The 24,085-nt window shown below is 37.2% G+C and overlaps 1 protein-coding gene across 2 annotated transcripts; it reads left to right on the top strand.

Annotated features, from left to right (window-relative positions):
- Positions 1-3,353: 3,353 nt before the first annotated feature.
- mlpha (melanophilin a) lies at positions 3,354-22,734 on the top strand. Of its 2 annotated transcripts, XM_084425447.1 has the most exons (15): positions 3,354-3,434; positions 4,201-4,342; positions 12,101-12,322; positions 12,455-12,567; positions 13,940-13,981; positions 14,156-14,217; positions 15,286-15,375; positions 15,463-15,577; positions 17,820-18,016; positions 19,475-19,558; positions 19,679-19,897; positions 20,658-20,828; positions 20,980-21,144; positions 21,358-21,429; positions 21,530-22,734. In XM_084425447.1, the coding sequence occupies exons 2-15, from the start codon at positions 4,233-4,235 to the stop codon at positions 21,593-21,595; spliced, it is 1,728 nt and encodes a 575-aa protein (XP_084281573.1). In that variant the 5' UTR covers positions 3,354-3,434; positions 4,201-4,232; the 3' UTR covers positions 21,596-22,734. The 2 variants fall into 2 exon arrangements, with proteins under 2 accessions (XP_084281573.1, XP_084281574.1); XM_084425448.1 differs by lacking the exon at positions 20,658-20,828.
- Positions 22,735-24,085: the final 1,351 nt, after the last annotated feature.

Below are 24,085 nucleotides of genomic sequence, written 5' to 3'. Positions count from 1 at the left end.
TAGGACACATTTTTTACCTGAACCACAGCCCTAGAGATGGGCTTTTCTGATGATCACTAAGGTAGAGACAGTTCCAGACCAGGGAATGCATTGTTTAGCTATTCAATTCCAGGAGATAATCTGCTGTGTCATTTTGCACAAGACATGAAACATTACTGACTGCGCTGTAGTGTGTAAAACTATCCCAGATTCATTTTTAGCCACCTCAGACATTGCCTGTAGATGGGCGTACAGTAAATAGAAACTTTCACTCTGTCATCTTGCCATATGCCTCATAAGCTCTACTGTAATGTGGAAGTCAAAAGGTTGAACATGGCAGGTGCCAAATTCTATCCTTGCAGTTTTCCCAATGTAAGAAATGCATTTACTGTATGTACAAGGAAAAGTGATGTTGTGCTGAATATGTCTGTCATTCGGCTTTTATACTGTACAAAAGTTCATCATACAAGTTATTCATATAAAGTAACTTATATTTCAGGTAAAAACTGGCCAGTTAGTTTATATACTATAGGGTTGTCACGGTACCAAAATTCCAGTAGTCAGTACCAATAACAGTAACATTTCAGTTCTCTGTAACCGTTACCATAGCAAAAACAGTTGGAACCACTGTATTTTACTGTTTTAATTATTGTATTTATGTATTAATTTTATTCAATGATGAGTTTATTATTTATATTTATGTAAATAATACATTTAAACAGCATGTAGCCTTCAAATGTGTATTCGTAAACATATGTAAATGATGACCTAATTTTCATTTTAGGGTGAAAAATATCACCGTATCCCTTAGTTGTAAATCCAGAAACATTGCCGTGTACTGAGCAGCATGAAAAACAAAACTTGTATTCAAATTGTATGGGTTATAAACAAAAAACAATGAATCTCTTGTTCCCTTTCAGTCGGTCATGTTCGACGTCATGTCGGAACATCACCGACGTATTGGGATGTTCTGATGTGATGTCTCCGTTCCCTCCTTCAGGGATCGAGGGTCAGTGTTTGGGAATTTATACACATATAACATGATATCAGGTCAAATATTTGATAAGAGAACAAAACATTACGGTTGTTTAAACCAATGAGCGGTGTTGTCAGCAAGTAGTTTCCCAAAAAAACTACTTTAAATAGACAAAAAAATTATTTAAAGGAAGTGTAATAAAAAAATTATGTGATCTAGGACATTTATACAGTGTGTGCCGGTGTAATGCTGCTAGCTGTGCCAGTGAGCATAACAATCGCACCACAGCGGTGGTAGAGCCAATAGTATAACCGTGCGATACTGGAGACTGCAGTTTCAGGACCGCATTTCAAGGACCCTAGTTCTTTAAGACATCGCAACCTACCGAATTGGATCACCACACTTATACAAGATGGACGACAATTACAGTTTTAGTACTGAATGTGAATACATTTTTTAAATGTTAGAAACAATGCAAAGTTAATGTAGCCGAAGAGAGAGCTGCTAACTGTGAATTAAGAATTCGTTCCTGTGTATTGTAATCGTTCCAGCATTTCACGAGTTCACACTTACATACAATTAGAGGGGGTAAAGTTTAATGCGTACAGTATTTGGCGTGCTGTCCGGAGGGAGGGCTCCGAGCTCGGAGTTCGGCCCAAACCCAGAGTACTCCCCCCCGTATGTAAGTGGTTAGGACTAGAAGTGTGGAGAAGGGGTGGTGGAGGGATGCTGCTAAACTGTCAATGGATTGAGGTGAGACTGCTGAATGTATATATACCTCTTACCATTGATTGCTGAGTGCTCTCCACTTGTGTTAATTATCTGAACGTATATCTGAATCTGGATCGGATGACTCGAGAGACAGCACATCCTGATCCAACAGATCGCTCGAGTCCATGACCAAGGAGCGTAAATGGGCCAAACCTTTCTCAAACTCCTCTGCTAGCTTGATCTGCGATCCCCATGACCTAAGCCTCTGCTATGCCTCGGCAACAGCGGGGCTTGAGCCGCGAGGCACAGACGCTTTTCCTACATCCCTCGAGAACAAGGAGAAACACGAACTGAGCTTTCTCATTGAGGATTTCTCACAATGAGCCCATTCAGAACCCTTGAGAACTGAACCTGCATGCTCCTCACCTACACAATAAACACACAGTACACGTATGTCCTTAGGTGTCAAATATCTGGGACACGGAAGCACACACTTCTGGATGCTGTCTTCACCACGTGCTAACTATACAAACGGCTGATGACGTGTACTAAGGGGGCTCTGCTTATGATGCTCCATTGAAATTAGACACAGGTCACGATCACCCTGGCGTCCCCATAGCTTTGATCCAAGATGCAGTGTAGAGTTCCACTTTGAAAGGGAACAAAGATGCACAAACAAGAAATGTGAAGCACACCAAGAATGGACCATTTTAATGGACTGTGGTGATGCTTTTCCACATTTTATCACATTAGTTGACCTCTCAGGAATCTTTCCAGTGGCGGTATTTTATGTAGCGCTTTTTAGTTAGGCTAATCTTTAGATCAGTGTTTCTCAACTCCAGTCCTCGTGACCCACTGCTCTGCACATTTTGTATGTCTCCCTTATTTAACACACCTGAACCAGATCATCAGCTCATTAGGAGAGACTCCATGAACTGAACTGAGTGTGTCAGATAAGAGAGACATACAAAATGTGCAGAGCAAGGGGTCCCGAGGACTGGAATTGAGAACCATAATAGATAGGCTAGTTATAATATAATTGTATACTTGTGTATATAATTGTGTATATACTTGTGTATATATATATATATATATATAATACTTTTTTTAGTCTTTCTGCAATCTTTCTCTCCCTGTAGTATAGGTCGAATACATTTCTATGAAGACTGCCCATTCAAGAAATAACTTATCTAGCGCCTCACTGGATATACTGTTTAACTAGAACTTGTTGTCACCAAGCATAACGATATAAGCTGCAAAAAAAAAAAAAAAAAAGAGATAATGGTAGTGATACAAACAGTAAAAAGTCCCGATTCTGTTGGACTTTCTGTTGTATAAAAGTTTGTTTGTATATTTATTTATTTATTTATTTATTTATAACAGAACTAAAGAAGCTTTGCTCTGTCAATGTAAAAAAATAATAATAATAATAATAATAATTTTTAACCAACTGTTTATTATAGAAGAAATTGAACCAGAAAGAATCAACAAGATACAAGTAAAGGATAAAATACAACTAAAATCTCTCTTCACATAACAATTATTTTAATCTGCCAGGAAAACAAAACAAAAAAAACATTCATTTATATTCAACGTGATCTCATGAGACCAGGCTGTTATATTTCAAGCGTGGAAAGGGTGGAGCTTTCTCTGCATTTCATTTGAAAAACTAGACATGTGATTAAGACTGCCATACCTCTGACTATTCTCACATTATCTGCCTCATCCTGAGAGACTTGGCAAGAGCAGCTACGTGTCTGCATGCAAGGTAAACTAAATCTTCATTATCACTTATGAAACTAAGTGTAAAGTCTGATTTTTAAATAATTTGAATAGGTTTAATGTAAAAGTCAATTCCTCTTGCTGCTATTAAGGCTAGCAATGTGAAGAGTTCATGCATGTTGTCACTGTGATTATACAATACTTTCTAACGACTGCATCAGGTATCTGTCCGACTTTATTCATTTCCTGGGTTTAATTACTTATAACACTCTGGCTGAAATCATTATGATCTCATCATGAATACTTGTATCTGAGGAGCCATGGCAATCAATGCTCTATGAATTAGAATGACACCAGTTTCACATTTACACACAGTAGTGTTGTTATGGCCATCATCGATATTTAATGAAATGCATCCATCACTTTCTTTTAAAGGTAATGTAGTTGTTGTGTTAGTACTAATTTTATTAATCAGTAGTTAATGCCTCTTTTATATTGGAATTCACAAACTTGATTTGAATTACTGATGTTACAGATGTTTACAGACTAATCTATACTGAATTATTTTGAAGATGTGTTAAGAGACATTTTAAATGTACCTTTATTTAAAGTAGCTGCCTAGACTTGGGAATGAAAAGGGTCACACCCAGTGGATGGATCCTTGATTATAATGACTGTGGTGCTTCATATGAATTTGTATGTCCAGGTAGCCCATATCTCTCTAGAGGATAAAGAGGTAGAATGATGAAAGAGTCGCATTATCCTTAGACTTCTTGTAGCCTTGTACTTGAGTATTTTTTCCTGTTATTTAGTAAAAAATACAAAAACCAACTAAGCTCTGATTATGGATAAGAAGTTGGACCTGTCCAGACTATCAGAAGAGGAGGCCAAACATGTGTGGGACGTCATTCAGAGAGACTTCGTCCTCAGGAAGAAGGAAGAGGAGAGGCTTGGGTGAGAACTTTAAATTGCATGATTACCTCTTACCACTTATCCAGCTAACAGGGAATGTTCTCAGAACCTTGGCTAATGTTCTGGCAAGGTTCTCTCAAAGTTATGAACAAAATTTCTTCCAGTATCATTAACGGAATAGAATGTTTTTTTGTTTTTTTGTGAAAGTTTTAGTTGGAAATTTGTCAAACCTTTGTTAAATGCTAATACTTGTTTCAGAGAACATTCAAAAATAACTTTCCCATAATTATTGCAAAATTATAAAATGGAACTTTCCCTTAAAGCTTTCATAACAACAAAAAAACAACAACATTAAAACATTAAAAACGGTCCCTTTTGAACATTCAGAGAACATTCAAAAATAACATTTTCTTAACTAAATGGGAATGTTAGTAAAATGTTAATGTAAAAAACATATTTTTGTTAGCAAATCTTACATTTACATTGGTAAATTGGTTAACGTTTGTGATCTGTCAGTGGAGCCAACCAGCACATCGTGTATTGTGAGGTCTATCCATAATGCATCATTTCTTCCATATTTCTCTATATATCATACACACCAGAAAAACAAGTTTATGAGAAAGGGCATAAAGTTTAAAAGGACACTATTGTGAAGACATCATGATGATCATGGTATAGTCACAAGGCCTGATCACACCATTCCACTGGGTGGGAAAACATGATGCCCCAGAGCTCTATTCTCTATTCACAAGGAGGTCTCTGTTTGCCTATTGAATTCTTATTTGCTTGAGTTAGAAAATTATGTTCTTTTCTATTTCCTGGCAAGGACAGTTATTGTGTATGTCAGTGTATGTCTTGAATTCAAGTTGAATTCTTGATATGACTATTTTACGACATCCAATATGTGTTCTAGTGCTGAATTATTCTATTATCATTATAGTGAAAAATTCAGTGCAAGTTTGTGTGACTGTTTAGAAAGGATTCCATTTCAAATGTTCACTGACACTAATAAACTCTGAGTTTTGATATAAAAATAGACATGCACTGATATTACAATTCTGGCAGAGTTGATAATCTGATCATTGTTATGGTAATGTTGGATGAACAATAATTCTAAATTGTTTTGTTTAAATCATAAATGTAAAACTATAAACTATAAATGTACAATCAGTCATTTTAAATGTTGCCAATTCTTATTAAAGTCAATTTAGGCATCACAACATTATTTATAGCAAATATTATTTGTAGCAAATCACAAGGTGATTATTAATTTTTCACTGTACACATATCACACTAATAATTTACGATCCATGTTAAACATAATTTTTTAGCAAATCATTTGCTGATAAATATTTAACATGGTTTTTTAATTATTAGTGTGTGTAGCTGTGTACAGTGAAAGAGTAGCCACTTCTCATTAGCATATGCTTGACAAAATTGATAAACTTCTCTTGAGGACCGTTAATAGGCATGGAAACGTCTCAGGCTACGACTGTAACCATAGTTCCCTGAGAAGGGAACGAGACGCTGCGTGATTGCGTCTGAAGCACATATGTCAACTAGTCCAATGGTGAGAGTGAGCGTCACGGACCAGGAAAGGGTAAAAGCACATCCGGTCTGACCGGCGTTAGCTTCGACAGAGAATGTCTAATATGGCGAGAAGTTTCACTCTCACTACACTTCCGGCTTCTGAACTGGTTGCAGTTCCACTCTGATTCCATATGAGGGCGCTCACAGGACGAGTGCAGAATGAATGGAGGTCAATGGCGGTATACCCCTCAAAATCCACTTTTCTCAGGATATAATTTTTTGTCTAATAATTTGAATGTTGTATTCGAAAGGAGATGCAAAGAAATTACACATTGCTGGATGTTAGATTTTTTAGAGTCAGTTATTTGCTTTAAAAAGTCTTTCAAAATGTCAATGACGTCAGAATGCTGACGTCATTAGCAGAATGCTAGCGTGTTATGGGCAACAACAACTCAACCTGTAAGAAATCAAAACGACATAAGTACTCGTTCATTCAACTTTCGACCTAAAACCCATGTTGAACTTGCAAAATCTACAATCAGATCTGAGATTTCTCAACGGCAATCGGGTGAAAGAGACAAATTTAGCTGTCTAGCCCCATTGACTCCCATTCATTTTGCACTCATGGCGATCGCCCCCAGTGGAACTCTGGTGGTACTACAACCAAAATTCGGTACAATAGGACTTAATAGGGAGTGGGCAGGCTCTCCGTAGACGGGCTCTGGCTTCGATTTAGCCAAAGCAAGTCTATCACAGGGATGCAGGAAGTATGGCAGGGCGACACAGCATCTCGTTCCTTTCTCAGGGAACTAGGGTTACAGTTGTAACCTGAGACGTTCTCTTTCGAGGGAACTCGCGCTGCATCGATGACGCTTTGGGAACGATAATACCCAAACGCCGTACTTACAATTGCCTGTATGAGAAACTTTTGGCAACTAAGTCATAAGCACCTGAGACCCTGGGGAAGTATCCAGGTATAGGTCGTATACCTCTATAGGTATAGCGTATAGGTTTATAGGTAAACTATAGTAGGTCAGAAACTATTCTGAAACTAATTCAAGGGGCTCAAAGGGAGCCACAGATAGGCCCTCTAGGGCTATAGCCAGGTCCCAATATCAGGTCCCATTTCACATTGGATGCCATGAGGCCTAACAGTCTCTCGAACTGTTTCACAGTGCCGTGACTGGCCGAGCTTTAACTCTTTCGTGGCTGTGAGGATAGCAGCTACACGAGCAGGCGATAGGACGGCTCGCATTGTGACTGAATCCCAGGCCACACCAAGGAAAGTGGTTATCTGTAGTGGAGAAAGCACACTCTTCATGGCATTGAGTCTCAACCCCATTTCTGCATGTGTGCGAGGACGACATCCCGATGCCGAACCGCCCACTACTCTGATTCCGCTAGAATCAGCCAGTCGTCTATATAGTTCAGAATGTGTATGCCCTGCAGCCTGAGCGGGGCCAGAGCTGCATCTACGCACTTCTTGAATAGTGCGTAGTGCTAGACCGAATGGAAGCACCCAATATTGGTATTCTTTGCCCCCGAAAGAAAACCTCTGGAACTTCCTGTGCTGAGGGAGGATGGAGACATGGAAGTATGCAACTTTTAGATCTATCGTGACAAACCAGTCCTCGGACCTGATTTGAGTCACGACCTGTTTGAGTGTCAGCATCTTGAACTTGAGTTTCTTGACTGTACGATTCAACTGACGAAGATCTAGTATAGGACGCAACTCCCCATCCTTTTTTGTAACAAAGAAGTAGCGGCTATAAAGTATACCTGCTCTATAGATTCCTTCGCTAACAGAGCTTTCACCTCTTGCTCCATTACCAGAGCCTGCTCAGGATGCAGTAACGTGAGCAACTCCTTGTTGTAGCGTGGCAGACAAGAACCGAACTGGATTCTGTATCCTCTTTCTACTATCTGCTGGACCCACTGAGATATGTTTGGCAGATTATTCCATTCTGTCAGATAATCTACTATGGGTACCAGCCTCTCGAGACTGGCCTCTGGTATAACTGGAACAGCCACTTCGGTGGCCTGAAGCATACTGGCAGGAACCGACCGAACTGACAGTTTTTGAACTGTTTGAACTGTTTTCAGTTCCCACCCCCCGCCCAGCAGCCCCAGGGAGTTGGGTACGGAGAGAGAGATAATCTTTAAATGCCTCAGATTGTCTTTTGGCCTCCTGAAACCTCTTGACGACCGTATTCACAGAGTCGCCGAAGAGGCCAGGAGGCGTTAACTGGGCATCTAATAAAAAGGCTCTGTCTTTGTCCTTTATTTCGGCTAGGTTTAGCCAAAGGGGCCTCTCAGTGGCCACCAGGGCTGCCATAGACCGCCCTATTGCTCTGGCGGTCTCCTTGGTGGCCCTGAGAGACAGATATGTGGCCCGACGCAGTTCTCGAACTTTGTTGGGTCCTACCCCCTCGCTCTTATCAAAATCCCCCAGCAGATCAGCCTGAAATGCCTGTAACACTGCCATTGTACTGTATGTAGGCATCCGTATATGATTTACCCACTAAATTAGATGTAGATTTGAGTGGCTTAGTGGGTAGCACTGGTGCCTTCAGGGACGATGCTGAACCAGGGGACAGATAGCTAGCTAGCGTCTTTTCAGCCCTGGGCATCGCCTCATATTCTTTCAGCCCCCTTATCGGAATATACATGGACTTGGGGGCTGAAAAGACGGGATGAATATGGCTTGTTCCACGATCTAGACAGTTCACTGTGTAGATCGGGAAAAAATGGAAGGCCCCATGATGGAGGTGATACATTTGATGACAGGAAGCGCTCATCTAGTTTACTTTTAGGACGAGCGCCCCTTTTCTCGGTTGGCCACTCAATATTTAATTTAACAACAGCACGAGTAATCACCTCCACCAGCTCCTCATATGCTGGGGAAAGAGGTGGCGAATCCTCTTCCCCCTTATTGTCACTTTCAACACTTTCCTTAGAACTAGAGCACTGAAGCATTGGGCGGGCTTCCGACACCGGTGAGAGAGTGCTGGAGCGCTGGGTAAGGGAAGAGAAAGGGCGGGGCCCATCTCTAACCCCGCTGAGAGATCCATTTGCGATCCTCAAGAATGCCTTCTCCGTGCTGCCTCAGTAGCAGCGGGTCTGGATCCCTGAGGATCGCTTGCCTGGCCACTTTACTCGAAAAGTGACAGGCGAGAGCGGAGCGTGTGAAGCGGACGGAGTGTGCGAACCCCCTCGAAGGCTGACATAGCATGCTCCGCTCCCAAATACATTACACATAGATCAGGTGTATCCCCACCCGTAAAATAGTGCGGGCAGGGAGAAGCACACAACTTGTATAAATCTTTAGCCATGATATAGATATAAATGCTTGTGACAAGACAACAATAAATAGACAGACAGTTTCAACATAGAGCGCTTGCTGAGGCATGTGCTTTTATCCTTTCCTGGTCGTGACTTCACCCGCCCGTGACGCTCACTCTCGCCATTAGACTAGTTGACATACGTGCTTCAGACGCAATCACGCAGGGGTGTTCCCAAAGCGTCATTGACACAGCTCGAGTTCCCTCGAAAGGGAACTATCAGTTTGTTGTAATCATTGAGACCAGACCCAAAAAATCTTCTCTAGGTCCCGTATTCTGTCACGTAAGAGCATTGTGATGATGAAGGAAGGAGAAGGAGAAGGATAATATTACAGCCATTTTATTGAAAAAAAAACAAAGAAAATAATACAAATATAAACTCAGGCACAGGAGAAAACATAACAGTTTACTTGTTCAGTAGCATAAAGACAAAACAGGACACTAAACTGCAAACTAAAGAGGGTTTAAATAGACAGAATAATAAGGGATAAAACAAGGCACAGGTGGGTACTAATCAATCAGCTAATGAGTAACCATAACAACCTAGAAATGATGGGAACAAAAGAAAACAGGAACAAAATGGCTCTTGACCACTTGTCTACTCACGTGACGTATTTCCTGTATTTGGCCCAAGTAGACATCAATACCGCAAGTGTAGAACTTTTTGTAGAACATATTGTCATAAAAATGCAAGTGTATACAGAGCTTTATTTTGATTTTCAATACTTTGCATTTTAAAATAAACTTTTAAATTTCTGTTCCAATTGTACTTCTAAATGTAGACCCTATGTAACAGATGAAAATTTTGTAATTGTGGTGCTTCTAATTAAGTGATAAAAAAGAAAGGGAGTGTGCAGGGAGCATGAAATGGCACAATGTCTTGCAAAAGGCATAAAAACAACTAATATTTAGCAAAAACTGAATAGAGAATGTTGACCTGTCATAAGAGTGAACTACAAAGGGGGGCTACACCCACTGTAAACGTTTCTCTTTGCAAGCTTTGGTTAGAGGTGGCTGAAATGCAACTTTATGGACAACTGCTAGCCTGCATGGAGAGGTTATTGGGACTCCAAAGACACAAGCAGCTTCAAATACCTGTTTGCTGCTCAACAGTGGCTTTTTGTTATAGTTTCCCTTTTAATACAATTATTTAGATTGACAGAAGCTTTTTTTTTAATAAGCCTTAAATGACAGAGTTCTTCTCTGCTCTAAATCACTCACAAATCTTTTGACAGTTCGATAATCTCTAGTCAGTTTATGCAAAATATTAGTTGTTTTCATGCCTTTTGCAAGACATTTTTTATATGCTTTTCATAAGAAAGATCTTACTTCCTCCCCATATTGCAAAACTGTGACTTGCTTAATGTGGAAAAACCTCTTTAAAATAAAGAAGAGGAACGTCACCCAGTGAAACGAAGTAAAAGTTAATATTCTTTTCATTAGAAATCTACTTGAGTTAAAGTAAAAGTTTACCCGCATAATCTTATCTCATTTTAACTAATTTATTCTTTTTTTCTTTTCTTTTTTCTTGCTTCTTTTCTTGTTTTTTATTTATTTATTTCTTATTAATTGTTTTATGGTTGCTATTTCTTTTTCTTCTTCTGTAAAGCAGTTTGAAATACCACAGTGTACGAAATGTGCTATATAAATAAACTTGCCTTGCCACCCTGATAGTGGGGAAGGTTGCAACAACATCACTTATTGTGCTTAACATTAACTTTCACATTTTAAGGACAAGTTGTAGATTTCAAAACAACTAATTTGTAGCAGAGAAATGTGAAAATGATATCAACGCTTGAGATACATAACACACTTAAGTTACAGATGGTAAAAGCAAACAATTTTACAATCATCCCTGTCTCAATCCCCACATGATCTCCCCTACATAGTTTTGATAAAACAAAACATCTCCTTGAATTTTGTTCTTCTATAGACCTTACTATCAAAGATGAATAATCAAACGTGAAACACAATCAAACATAAGTAATACAGAATATATGCCCTGGATAACCATCAATAGGATTTCTGATTACTTTTAAGAGTGGCGTGTCATGCAAATATATTTTCATATTAGTATGGGATTCCTGTTTATACTGGTAGAAAAAAACTTCATAACTACTTACCAGCCATCAACCACTCAAGATGAGTAAAATAAATCATGCTCATTTCGTGTCTGTTCACAGAATATATTATTGGCCACTTTTTCATATGTGTCCAGATGCTTGTCCAGCAGAGCTTTGTTGTGCTTCTCAGGATGGCTGTCCATATTCTCCACCTTCCAACTGTAGGATGCATTATTTTGAGGTGTTTTGAGATTTTTACCCAGCTACACCCAGAGTCTGGCGCAGGGCAGAAGACCCACAGCAAAGTCCAGTGGATCTTCCACTAGTTCTCTGTAGAACGACAGATACTTTATCATAGCTGGAGTTTGCTTAATGGTAGGCACATCCTGTGGAAATGAGAGTATAAAGCATCTTCAATAAATTCAGACACATTTGGAGGGTTTAGTCTTTGTTTTCCGTTCTTACCTTAAAAGAAAATATTTCAAGCATTAAGTCAGTATATTTTATATAACTTAAGTATCTGCCTTTTATGAAGTCCCTGATGTCATCAGGCTGGATTTCTTTTTCACTCATTTCCTTCAACATTTTCTGAATGACATCATAAACATCATCTGAATGTTTACTGTATAAAATCCTAATGATATGTCACTTGCATAATAATTTGGAACACAGTGTATTGTGCATCCCTATGAACATTATGTGTCCTGCACAAGGATCAGAGTTTGTTTGTCAATGATTTATATTTAGTTATTCTCACCGTCAAAGCCATAATGCTGATTTCAGCTGAAAAGCTTATTCTTTATAGTCATGCATGTCATTATGCTGAGACATTCTGAAAGGCTCTGTCTATTTATATTACATTGCAGGGAGCTTAAATCCAAGATTGAGAAGGAGGAAACAAAGAGGGAACTCCTGGGATCTCAGTCAAATCTGGGTGACTCTCACTGTATCCGCTGCCTGCAGCCCTTTAAGTTCCTGGTGAACAGTAAACGGCAGTGTATGGACTGCAAACTCTACACCTGCAAGACCTGCAGCCGCTACAACAAGAAAGAGCGTGGCTGGGTATGTGACCCCTGCCGCATGTCCAGGTTAGAAAATGTTTTCTTTTCTCAGAGTTTAGAGCTTATACACTTAGTACACTTACTTCTATAAAATAATATGAATATTTAATCACTTATAAATAAAATCTATACATAGCACTTTTTTTTTTTTTAATCCAGGGTCCTAAAAATTGGAACCTTGGGGTGGTACCATGACAATGTACACTCTCGCTTCAAGCGTTTTGGCAGTGCAAAAGTAATGAGGTCACTGTACAAGAGATTAAATGAAAATGGTGAGTGCTATTAAAAGCCCCCTGATAACCTTTATTGTCACACTGTGGTCACATCATCATACTGGTTCAGTATCACCAGTCATTTTAAGTGCTTGTGCGAGCAAGGGAGTGTTAAGTAAGAGATAATGTACAGTCAGCCAGTTATTATCGCAAAGTAAACCTTGGCATGGTGATTGGGCCTCAGAGGGCTCTTGTCTTATCCTGAAAGGGTTTATTTTGCAGTAATGACTGGCTGACTGTTCATTATCCCACTTAGTACACAGCTCCTAAACAAATGTGTGGATATGAAATAGTGATTTCAGTTTAACATATTGTATACAGTAATTTAAACTGTATAGTAGGTCACACTTTAGATCAGGGTCCAATTTCTACGAATTCTGCCTCAATAAACTCAAAAATTAGTAATTACTAATTACTGCTTAGTAATAGTTAGTATAGTATTGGGTAAGGTAAGCTATTGGGTAGTTAGTAAGGTAGTATTTGGGTAAGGTAAGGTATTGGGTAAGGTGAGGTATTGGGTAGTTAGTAAGGTAGTATTGGGTAAGGTATTGGGTAGTTAGTAAGGTAGTATTGGGTAAGGTAAGGTATTGGGTAGGATTAAGGGATGTAGAATATGGTAATGCAGAATAAGGCATTATCATGTGCTTTATAAATCCTAAACTGAAGTGTTACCTTATAGTCACATCGGATAAAAGCACCTGCTAAATGAAGAAATGTAAAAAAAAAAAAAAAAAAAATCTTCATGATCAATAATTAGTTTAACATAGTAAATATGTAAAACATGTATATACTGCTTTTCAGATGAACAACAGCAAGAGACAGCAAATAGTTAGACCATGTGTAATCGTTGTTATGTCTATGTGTATTTAGTTACCAAAAGGATTTGTTGATCAGTCTTTTGAATTCAAAGAACTCTGTCCAGAGACTGTGTCCCAGCAGTGCTGAGGCCACAACTGGGTCACATGCTGTGTCTGGGGCGCTGTATGACTTGTTGATGTTGTTTATAGCCTTGCGCAACAGGACATGTTAAACAGAAAAATGGAGGCGTAGATTATTTATCCCAAGGTTAAAGATGACTGAAGTGACATCTGTCTTTGGTTTACAGCTGTAAAGCTGTTTATGTTCTTTGTTTATAGTTATAAAGCTTCATTATAGGTTTTTTTTATATATATATATTATGAACAACAACTTCAATGCAAAAGTGATTACTCAAATATCTAATTTGTTAATTATACATGAAAAATTTGGCAATAATTCCACATATTGTAATCTGTCTGAGTGCCTGAGTTAAATAGTCCTTTTTTAAATAGTCAGATTTTCCTTTTGTGTTACACAAGACCAGCATATACATTGTCGTCCTTTATTTCTTTAGGGCAACGTGATGATGACACACAGAGCATGCCTGATGTGCGCAGTGAGTACAAAACACATTCATGGCGTTGTGAAGAAAACAGGAAGTATATAGTTGGTGTTGTCACAGAGTAGAGCTGAGGGCATTTGACCAAGTATTGTTGAAGGATCCCTATTGAAACCATGTAATCCCTTTTGATAGTGCACCACTGAAATATATAATGTGTTTTATTCTTAGATGTGTGTAATGGTCATGATGAAGAAAATATGGATGCTGCTGAAGCTCAACGTTATAAGCAGGTAGATTAAAGTGTTAGGTATTTGAATTCACATTTCAGTATGAATTTCAGTAGCATTTTTCGAGGCTTTCACAAGGTGAAATAAAGTATGATTTAAAATATATATATATATATATATTTTTAACAACTTAGTAAATCATTGTTTTTGTGCTTTGTGTGTTAGTCTAGCCGCTAGACAATGTCAACTTACTCTCGTTAATTTGCAACTACATGTCAATTAACTCTCATTAGAGTATTAGACTGTTAGGTTAGTGTTAGGGTTAGTAGAATAAGTGAACATGTTGCAAAGTTACTTATAGTCAGTAGAATGTCTGTTGGAAGACCATCACAATAAAGTGTTAGTAGATATTGAGCAGACAGTCTACTAATACTCCACTGACTGGTAGATGACATGTAGTTACAAAGTTCCTTATAGAATGTCTAAAGTGGACTATTGAAATAGTGTTGCCAACATTGACATTATGATATACTAATTATGAGATAAAAAGTTGGAATTGTGATACGAATTTATGACATATTAAGTAAAAAATGATTAAGACAAAAACTTTTTAATGTCATAATTTTGACTTTTTACATCAATTATGGTGTATCAAAGATTTTATTTTTGTGTGGCGGAAATGGCCTTCCTTACTAAACTGACTCAAATAGTATATTCTTAGTATGCCATAATATATAGGCCTATATATGTTATGTAATATATATTTTAAGTATTTTTTATACTTAAATATATAAAGGGGATTTCTGCCACAGAGTTTTAGACAAACTTTTTTTTAAGTCTACAACTTAATTAATGAAGATACTTTTTTTCATTAAAAATCCACATTGTTCATAAATCTGAGGTGGCACATTTAAATGGGCATGATGCTTCTGTTTCAGTTGAATGCTATTACATTACTATACATTATTATACATTACTGTATATTTCATAAAACCCTGGGAATATTTTAGAATCAGTATGTAAAAGCAATGGGAATATTTTAAATTGTGCAATTACGATAACCAAAGTCTCTTAAACCAGTATTCTGTTACTCATATTATCTTCTATGAACTTCTTGTGACTTCCTCTCAGATGCGAAAGACCAAGCGTCTACTCTCTGTCCACCCCATGGATCTTGACATGGACGACTATGCCACTCACTCTCGCAGACAGTCTGTCCAGGTATTGATATGGTTCTCACTATTGTTATCAACATCCGCATTTTTAAGGGGTACTCAGGCATTATAAACACTTTTCTCTCTTCTCCAGTACATCCATGAAGATAGAGGTCAGCGGAATGATCTAGAATACAATTCTGACATGTACCATCACCATCACCATCGCATGAACCGCAGGAAAAGTCTCGACAGGATTTCACGCCCAGGTGAAGAAAGCACGTTCTGTTTGTACATTTCGATCTCCCTTTCTTTCTTTAGGCTACCTTTCTTTCTCTTCCTCATTTTTTTTTTTTTTTTCATAAATAGACAAATTCACACAAACTGCTGCTGGATGGAGTAAAAAAACTGATCACATATCAGGGACTTCAAGTAAAATTTGGCGTAGATTTCATCATAAAAGAATTTGCATATTCACAAAGTTTTCAGATTACACATAAAGAATATTGGTAACACTTTAGAATAATGGTCCATAGTTAACAAGTAGCTATGCAGGAAGTAATAGGTAGTACTGCGTCTGCATTAACACCGAATACTATTAACTAATATGGAAGCAATATTAACTAAGCAGTAAGTAATATCTAATTTAGTACAAAGGTAGTTCCTTGGTAGTTATTTGATTATTACTAAAGAAATATATCCTCATTGAGAACTACTTGTGAACTAAGAAAGAATAACCAATTAATTACTAATCACAAAAGTAATCAAGTAAAAAGTGATCAATTGTGGTGTTTTTTTTACTCTTAACATGGTCATAACATTTCAGAAGCTTGTGCCTCAAATGGGTTCTTTGTGGAAACCAGTTTATGAATATTATATTCCCCCAAATACATTAGTTACAGGTTGAGATTGTGACTAACTCTTGCCAAAAGATGGACGTATGTTTATTTCAAACTTAAACATAGAATAATACTAATAATGATAATTTGTTTAAAATTTTAAATAATTAGGAAGTGATGCTGACACTCATGATTGGATTAGGTCACTATTATGAGCTCTATTGAGTGTCAGTTCAATATGTCTCAGACTCCAAAGACCTACCTTTATGTTACAGTAGCCGCCTGAGGAGGACTTCTCTTTAGGATGTGAATATAAACATTGATGTTCTCTTGTCAAAAACAATTTGCATCCTTAATGAAGAAATTGGCTGCATTTATGTTGCGATAATCGCAAAACCACATTTTCCAGATTACAATGTTTGTTAGAATATTACTAGTGCCTCACAGAAATGCATGCCTGTACAGTATGTGTCAAATATAAAATTAAATAACTTGTATTACTTGTGAAAAACATGCTAACTCCTCACTAATTACTCAAGCGTTACCTTGTCAACCCATTTGAGGCACAAGCTTCTGAAATGTTATGACCATGTTAAGAATTTATATTAAATGAAATTAAATTAGTAATTAATTGGTTATTCTTTCTTAGTTCACAAGTAGTTCTCAATGAGGATATATTTCTTTAGTAATAATCAAATATACCTACCAAGGTATACTACCTTTGTACTAAATTAGATATTACTTACTGCTTAGTTAATATTGCTTCCATATTAGTTAATAGTATTAAGTTCGGTGTTAATGCAGTACTACCTATTACTTCCTGCATAGCTACTTGTTAACTACGGACCATTATTCTAAAGTGTTACCAGAATATTAATGTTGTCTGTGTCTACATAATATTGTAATTCTAAAATAATACTCTTAATCAGTGTCTCAGAATGTACACAGAACGTATTTTAAAATATTTTATTTATTATGTTTTATTATTTATAATGTGTAACACGGGTAAGCTCAAAAACGAGGGAATGTTGGATCCATATGCAGGGAACAGAATGAGCTCTTCAAAACATACAGCCATGAAGGACAAGACTCGACAAAGAACACAAGAAACACTGAGGTATAAATACTAGAGGAGCAATAGGAAAACAAGACACATGTGGGAATGATTGCAGAACTAATCTACTAGAAAAACTACAAAGAACTACAAAACATGGAGAAGAACAGGAAGTAACATAAAAGTACAAACAAGACCAATGGAACACAGGCCAGGATCATATGTTAAATCTTTCTTATAAAATATATATATATATTTTTTTTCATGTATTTTAAATGTGTAGTTTACCCCTATTACCCCCCTTAATTTTTTTGTTTCTACTGAATTTTTTTATTTATTTTTTTGTAATCCAGCATCTGTGGATCACTGACATAACATTTCGAAAATAACATTTGTAATTATGTTGTGCATAATGTTGATCAAGTGATCAAGGTCAAGGTTAAGTGGGTTAAGAGGTTTAAGTATTACAAATCATATATTGTTTTTTGATATCTGTTCAATTACTGTATACGTGTTGTGTAACATAGGATGCACTGCGTGGACAGTCACCAGGAGAACTTAGATGGAGTTTCAGCATTAAGCAAATTAACTAATTTGTCCTCTTCATTTTTGTTGTAGATGATGGACTGTATTCTGAACACAGAATGGTACGTGCTCGCTCTCTCTCTAAAATCAACTCTTCCGTGGCTCCGCGCCAGATCTACCTGGACACTTCAGAGGAGGAAGATATGTTCCGTTACCCTGTCTACCAGCTGCCCCCGCGACGCCGCAGTCGAGCATCATCTCAGGAAAACATTCATCAGGGACCACCACCGGTATGATTAAAAGACTTTTAAGAGGCATCTGAAATATAGTTATACAAAAGTGCATAAATGGTTTCAGACGCCTTGTAAAAAATGCACTATTCACAATTAGAGGAAGTATTAGGGAGGTTACTGAGACAAAATGAGTTGTTTTCAGCTGGTCATGTGATTTCAACAAGGTGACTGGCTATGACCTGGTTCTTCACCTCATGTGGATGTACATGATTTAAAACATACACTAACATTTAAAAGTTTGGAGTCAGTCAGTCAGTCCGTTTTTTTAAAGTTTTTTATTCAGCAAGGGCAAATTTAATTGATTAAAAGAAGCAGTTAAGAATCGTTAGAAATATTTCTATTTCAAATAAATGCTGTTCTTTTGAACCTTCTATTCATCAAAGAATCCTGAAAACAATGCATCCATGGTTTCACACACAAAAAAAAAAAAAAATTAAGCAGCACAACCATTTACAGCTGTCATAATAATAAGAAATATTACTTGAGCACAAAATTTGCATATTGATTTCTGAAGGATCATGTGACACTAAAGACTGGAGTAATGGCTGCTGAAAATTCAGCTTTTGCCATTACAGGTGTTGTAATTTGGATGTAGACAGCACTGAGCACAATGAAAGAAGATCCAACTGCAGTTTTATTTGTAGCACAATCCAAAGTCGTAGTCCATTAAACAGGCATAAGATCAGAGCACCGTAAATCAGTCAAATCAAACAAACCAATCCAGAGTGTAAGACAGGAACGAGAAAACCAGGACACAGGCAGATTTCAAAAACCAGGAACATGGAAACACTCAGTAATGCTGTATAGACAAGACTTTGCCACAATACAAACAACTGTACAGAACAGGCAAATAGACAAAGAGAGGTGATGAGGAACAGCTTCCCATGATTAAATTGATGACAAACAAAGCACTGTGGGAAATTGAGTCCATTAAAGTGGTAGAGTGAATGGTAAGAGTGCCCTCTGCTGGCGTTCAAGGGCACTCGCAGCTGGCGGGTGTGACAACAGGAATGAATTGCATTTTGTTATATATTAAAATGGAAACCTGTATTTTAAATTGTAATAATATTTCACTTTTTTTATTATTTTTTTTTTTTTACTGTATTTGTGAGCATGAGACTTCTTTCAGAAACATGAAAAAATCGTATCGATCCAAAACTTTTGAACAGTAGCGTATCTTTTAAAAGTACTGTTTTTATTGCACCTTTTAACCATTTATTACTGTAGGTAAGATGAGTTTCAGTTACTTCCTGTTTGTCTGTATTTGTAGAAAGATTTATTTCAGATGTCACATAAAACAAGAAACTGTGTTTTCTTCCTATTTAAGATGAGTTAGACAAAAGTATGGTTAGGAGTGATACCTGCAATCAATCTGCATATTAAAGTCAACTTAACCTTGACCCCCCCCCCCCCCCTCCCTCCCCCCCTTTTCTTTCAAATGTTGCTGTGAGGTAGATCAATGAATTGAGCAAGAGAATGTCTGCCATTGAGAGTCTTTTGAATCGACTGGAAGTGAAAATGACTTTGCCTTCTGATCAGGTATGAATAAAGTCTCAAAACAGAAATGTAGCTCCAGTATTTCTTATTATTCTAAAGGTTTCATGTAGGTCCATATCTCATGATTTGAATAAAAAAACGATTCATTTTGTATGTTTGTAGCCTGTTCAGCCCACAGCAGGACAGGTGGACGAGGAGAAGCTTAGGCGAAAACTAGATGAGCTGTTGAGCGACAAGGCACTTTCCTCTGATGAAGATGAGCCGAAGAGACCTCCTAAGTCCAAAGGGTCCGCTGTGAGGGGGGACCAGGCACCGATGGCCCCTGTGTCCCAAGAACCCTTGAGCTCCTCCAGTGATGAAATGCCCACTGAAGCACAAAAGGTGAGTACACAGACAACACACATATCCATAGAGTCCAAAAATCTATGGGAGATGCTGTTTTTGTCCAAGGTAAGGTTTTCCTGAGAAGCATCTCTGATTCAAATGTCTCATTATCAGACTATTAGTGGAATACCAGATGGTATTAAAAGAAGAAGAAAAGTCTGTCATCACCCTCATGTCATTTCAAACCGATAAGACTTTGGTTAATCTTCGGAAAGCAAATTAAGATATTTTTAATGAAACCCGAGATGTTACTGTCTCTCCATTGAAAGTCCTGGTTACCAAAACTTAGAGGATCCAAAAAGCTCATAAGGCACCGTAAAATAAATCCATATAAACTGAGCGGTTTAATCCAAGTCTTGTTAATTGCTTTATATGATGAAGGTTTGGTTACCTGGACTTTCAACGGAGGGACAGAAACCTTTCAGGTCTTATGGGTTTGGAACGACATGAGGATGAGTAAAATGATGACAGAATTTAAATTTTTGGGTTAACTATCTCCTAATAATCTTAAAATACTGAGTTTAGTTCTAGCATTTTCATTAGTATAGCCAAAGAAACACCTGAAAGACGTTCGTAGTTCCCCTGAGTTATTTTAATAACTAATCCTTAACTTAACTAGACCATACAACACTTATGCCTCATTTAGCTATAATCTCAGCAATGCTAATACCTCTCTACAGTCATTTTATTACGGTTTCAATGCTGAGGAGGCTTCTATCCTCTCGGTTAATTACTGTTCCCTCTACATGGCTTTCAGAGATCCACCGCGGCGGCCCTATGCGACATCACAACTGAGATTCTAAGAACAATTAATGCCACTGAAAGCGCTATGAACGAGTTGGCCCACTCAAATCCTAATGACAGACTTCAGTTAGCGGGCACAGATGTTAAGCAGGCTGATGATGCGTACAGGGAACTTGAGGAAAATGTAAGCTTATCCCTCTTATAGATACTGTTATGTTTGTTTGAAGGAGAGAGATTAGACTCTTCGACCAGTCGGTTTTATATCACTCGATTTGTTAAGATTTGTTCAGAGCTGAATTTTGCTGTAGTTTTTCTTTCTTTCTTTGTTACTGCAGGTGTACATGACTGCAGGGAAGTCCTTTGATATGGCAAAAAAGTTGCAAAAGATTGAACAGAATGCCAACAATCACTACAGCGGCCCGCTTATTGATTCAGAACTCTCTGAACTGGAGGACCAGGTTTCTTTGGCAGCCACTAAAGTTCAGAGCACAGAAAGTGAGGTGAGCTACATTCCAAAAAAGATATCTGTCTTTCACTATCTATCTATCTATCTATCTATCTATCTATCTATCTATCTATCTATCTATCTATCTATCTATCTATCTATCTATCTATCTATCTATCTATCTATCTATCTATCTATCTATCTATCTATCTATCTATCTATCTCTAACTGTATGCAGATATTAATTAATTATTTATCTATCTATCAGGTCTCAGACATTGAGAACAAGATAGCTGCTCTAAGTGCTAAAGGATTATCAATTGATAAAGCCAAGAAAAAGGTGAACTGATAAAAAATAACCTTAGTAAAATTAAACTTTTAAACTAAATTTCTTGCTGATTTGCAACTAATTAGATGTTTTTGTTAATATTTTATTTCAGGCACTGAGTATACAACAAAAAAGGAAGTTTTCCCAAGACATTCCTTCAAACAGAGTACACTTCTGAGTGTAAACAGGACCACGCTTTAACTTCTCTGCTGCTCTGCATTAATCAGCCCTTAATCCATCAGTACATTTGCCTCTTATATCCATACATGCATTCAGTTTTGCAAATCATCAGAAGACAGAAGAGCCCTAAAGGATTAAACAGTATTTTTCTATCTATATACAACCTTTAACTGTGAATTATGTTGTTTCAGAATACATGAGAATCATTATGATGTGGGGTTTTGTTTTTTTAATGGTACAAACTGGATCACTTACTAGGGAATAACATTTCTCTCATACACAAATGTAATTTATACCACTGTCAATGAGGTTATTATCACATATTGCTAATGACATGCCCTATGTGAAGATATCTGTGTCCATATTACCCTGTAATATCATGACTTATCTAATATCCATCTGATCTTGACTTGGCACTAGTCAACTTTGGGTCTCTTGTGTAAATAATCAGGTGACTTGATCAAACCCCAACTTTAACTAAAATCATTATTAGTTAAATAAGGTGATTGTTCTAAAGACAAAATATGTCAAGTATCCATGCCAAGAAAAATAGGAATAATTGCTATTGCTTTTCCTTGCTTGCTTTGTTCCTCAAATTGCCTTTAAAACTTTGAGATTTTAATAATAAAGGAAGGTATTCCAAAAAAATATTTTTTCTCTATTGCATTATTGGTCTTTTTTTTTTATTTTTTATGGGCCTACACTAAACCTGTCACTTATCTTTAAGTTATAAATGTTGATTTAGTAGGCTTAACCTGGAAAATTAAATGTAAAAAGGAACATGTTTATTTTGTTTTCCCTGCTTGAAGAAAAAAAGATATTAAATCATCCTCAACTGGTTTCTTAGGAGAGCCTGGGTTCTCCCAAGGTTTTTTTTTTTTTTCTCCATTAGGTCACCTGATGGAGTTTTTCGGTTCCTTGCCACTGTTGCCTTTGGCTTGCTCAGTTGGGGATATTTGGGGATATTTAATTTAATTAATCAATCAACAATACTATTGATCAGCATTACCAAACGTGGACGTTTTCCACTAGAAACAAACATTGATGTATTATTTTAATTTAATACTGTGAAGCTGCTTTGATACAACCTGTATTGTGAAAAGCGCTATATAAATAAACTTGACTTGACTTGACTTGACTTGGTTTCCTGGTCTTAGTTCCAGCCTGGTCATGCTGGTCTGTTGACTAGTTTTGAAAGCATTTGGGCTAAACAGCAGCTTTGCGACCATCTTAAAGCAGTTAAGGCACTTCTAACAACAGCTTAGGGCAAATGCTTCTTTGTAGATATGTTAAGCATGAAGAAAGCCATCTCATTCAAGTACCTTCACTAGCAACTATCTGAGCGAAAGTGTAAGGCAGCAGACAAGGAAAAGTTTGTTTCATACTGACAGGCTTGATTACGAGCAGGGTATATGCTACCGAGCCAAAGCATGACCCCATTATTGCATTCGCATCCACTTGGTGTCCATTGTTGAGGAGTGTGCTGCCCTCTAGTGGACATTTAAAGAAAGCTAACACTTTTACAGGTTTTTTTCAGTTGCTTTGGCTCAATTCTCTTAGACATTTTTTCTAAAATAAAAACACACACACACACACACAAAAAAAACCTAGGTTCAGATCTCTGACCAATTAATTTCTTGTTCACATCATATTTGAATTTCTTATTGATTTAAGCAAAGCACATGCATTTTGTATATAATGGAGTTTGCTGACAGCACGATCACCACCATTTTTGAACATGGAGGAGCATCACATCTCTGAACAGCACCAGTTGCATCAGTGCTGTATAAATACATTTGTATTTTTACAGTCATTTTTTTTTTCTAGAAATAAACTAGTAAACTAGTAAACTAAAAATTGTCATGGAAGAGCAATAGGAAGACATGTAGCCTAACTAAGAAGATATGTACTGTATGTGTTAGTGAAATACATAATAGAGTGTGTAAAAATGAACAAGCAACTGAGAATGTTCAGTTGACATGTAACCCATTGCTGCAAAAATAAATGAACTGTAAAAAATAAAAATGTTAATTTTCTTTTTTACAGTGTTGACTTTTCCCAGTCATCTGAATCTGTATTTACACAGACAAAACTTACATTCTTGTTCAGTATAGAAAGCAAAACAAACAAACAAACAAAAAAACATGAAATTTGTATGTAACAAATACTTCCATGGTGAAAAAGCATCTAAACATTTGGACCAGTGTGGCTCACACGATGACAAAAACACTAATTATGTTGGAGGCATTGGCCAATTTACTGACACAATAACTAAGTTTTGAAGTATGAATTAAATGTTTTGCGTGAGTTATGTTTTGCAGACATGCCACAGAGTTCTGATGTTCCAGCAAACAGTTGTGACAATTGAGCTTACAGTTTAGAGAATGTTAAGACTGATTTGAAGACAACCTGTTATTCTAAACTGCAAACAACCTTGCAATTGTATTTGGGAATATTGTGTTTTTCCTGTGATTGGATTGACCAGACT

The sequence above is a fragment of the Rutilus rutilus genome (assembly GCF_951802725.1).
Source record: "Rutilus rutilus genome assembly, chromosome: 12".
Classification (NCBI taxonomy): Eukaryota; Metazoa; Chordata; class Actinopteri; order Cypriniformes; family Leuciscidae; genus Rutilus; species Rutilus rutilus.
This window is presented reverse-complemented; position numbering and strand designations above follow the sequence as displayed.

What these genes read in the sequence shown, in the direction of transcription:
- mlpha (XM_084425447.1), top strand. Translation starts at nt 4,233, where the DNA reads ATGGATAAGAAGTTGGACCTGTCCAGACTATCAGAAGAGGAGGCCAAA. An exon ending in GACCCCTGCCGCATGTCCAG is followed by an intron (nt 12,323 to 12,454) that starts GTTAGAAAATGT and finishes TTTTTAATCCAG; the next exon opens with GGTCCTAAAAATTGGAACCT. An exon ending in CGACAGGATTTCACGCCCAG is followed by an intron (nt 15,578 to 17,819) that starts GTGAAGAAAGCA and finishes TTTTTGTTGTAG; the next exon opens with ATGATGGACTGTATTCTGAA.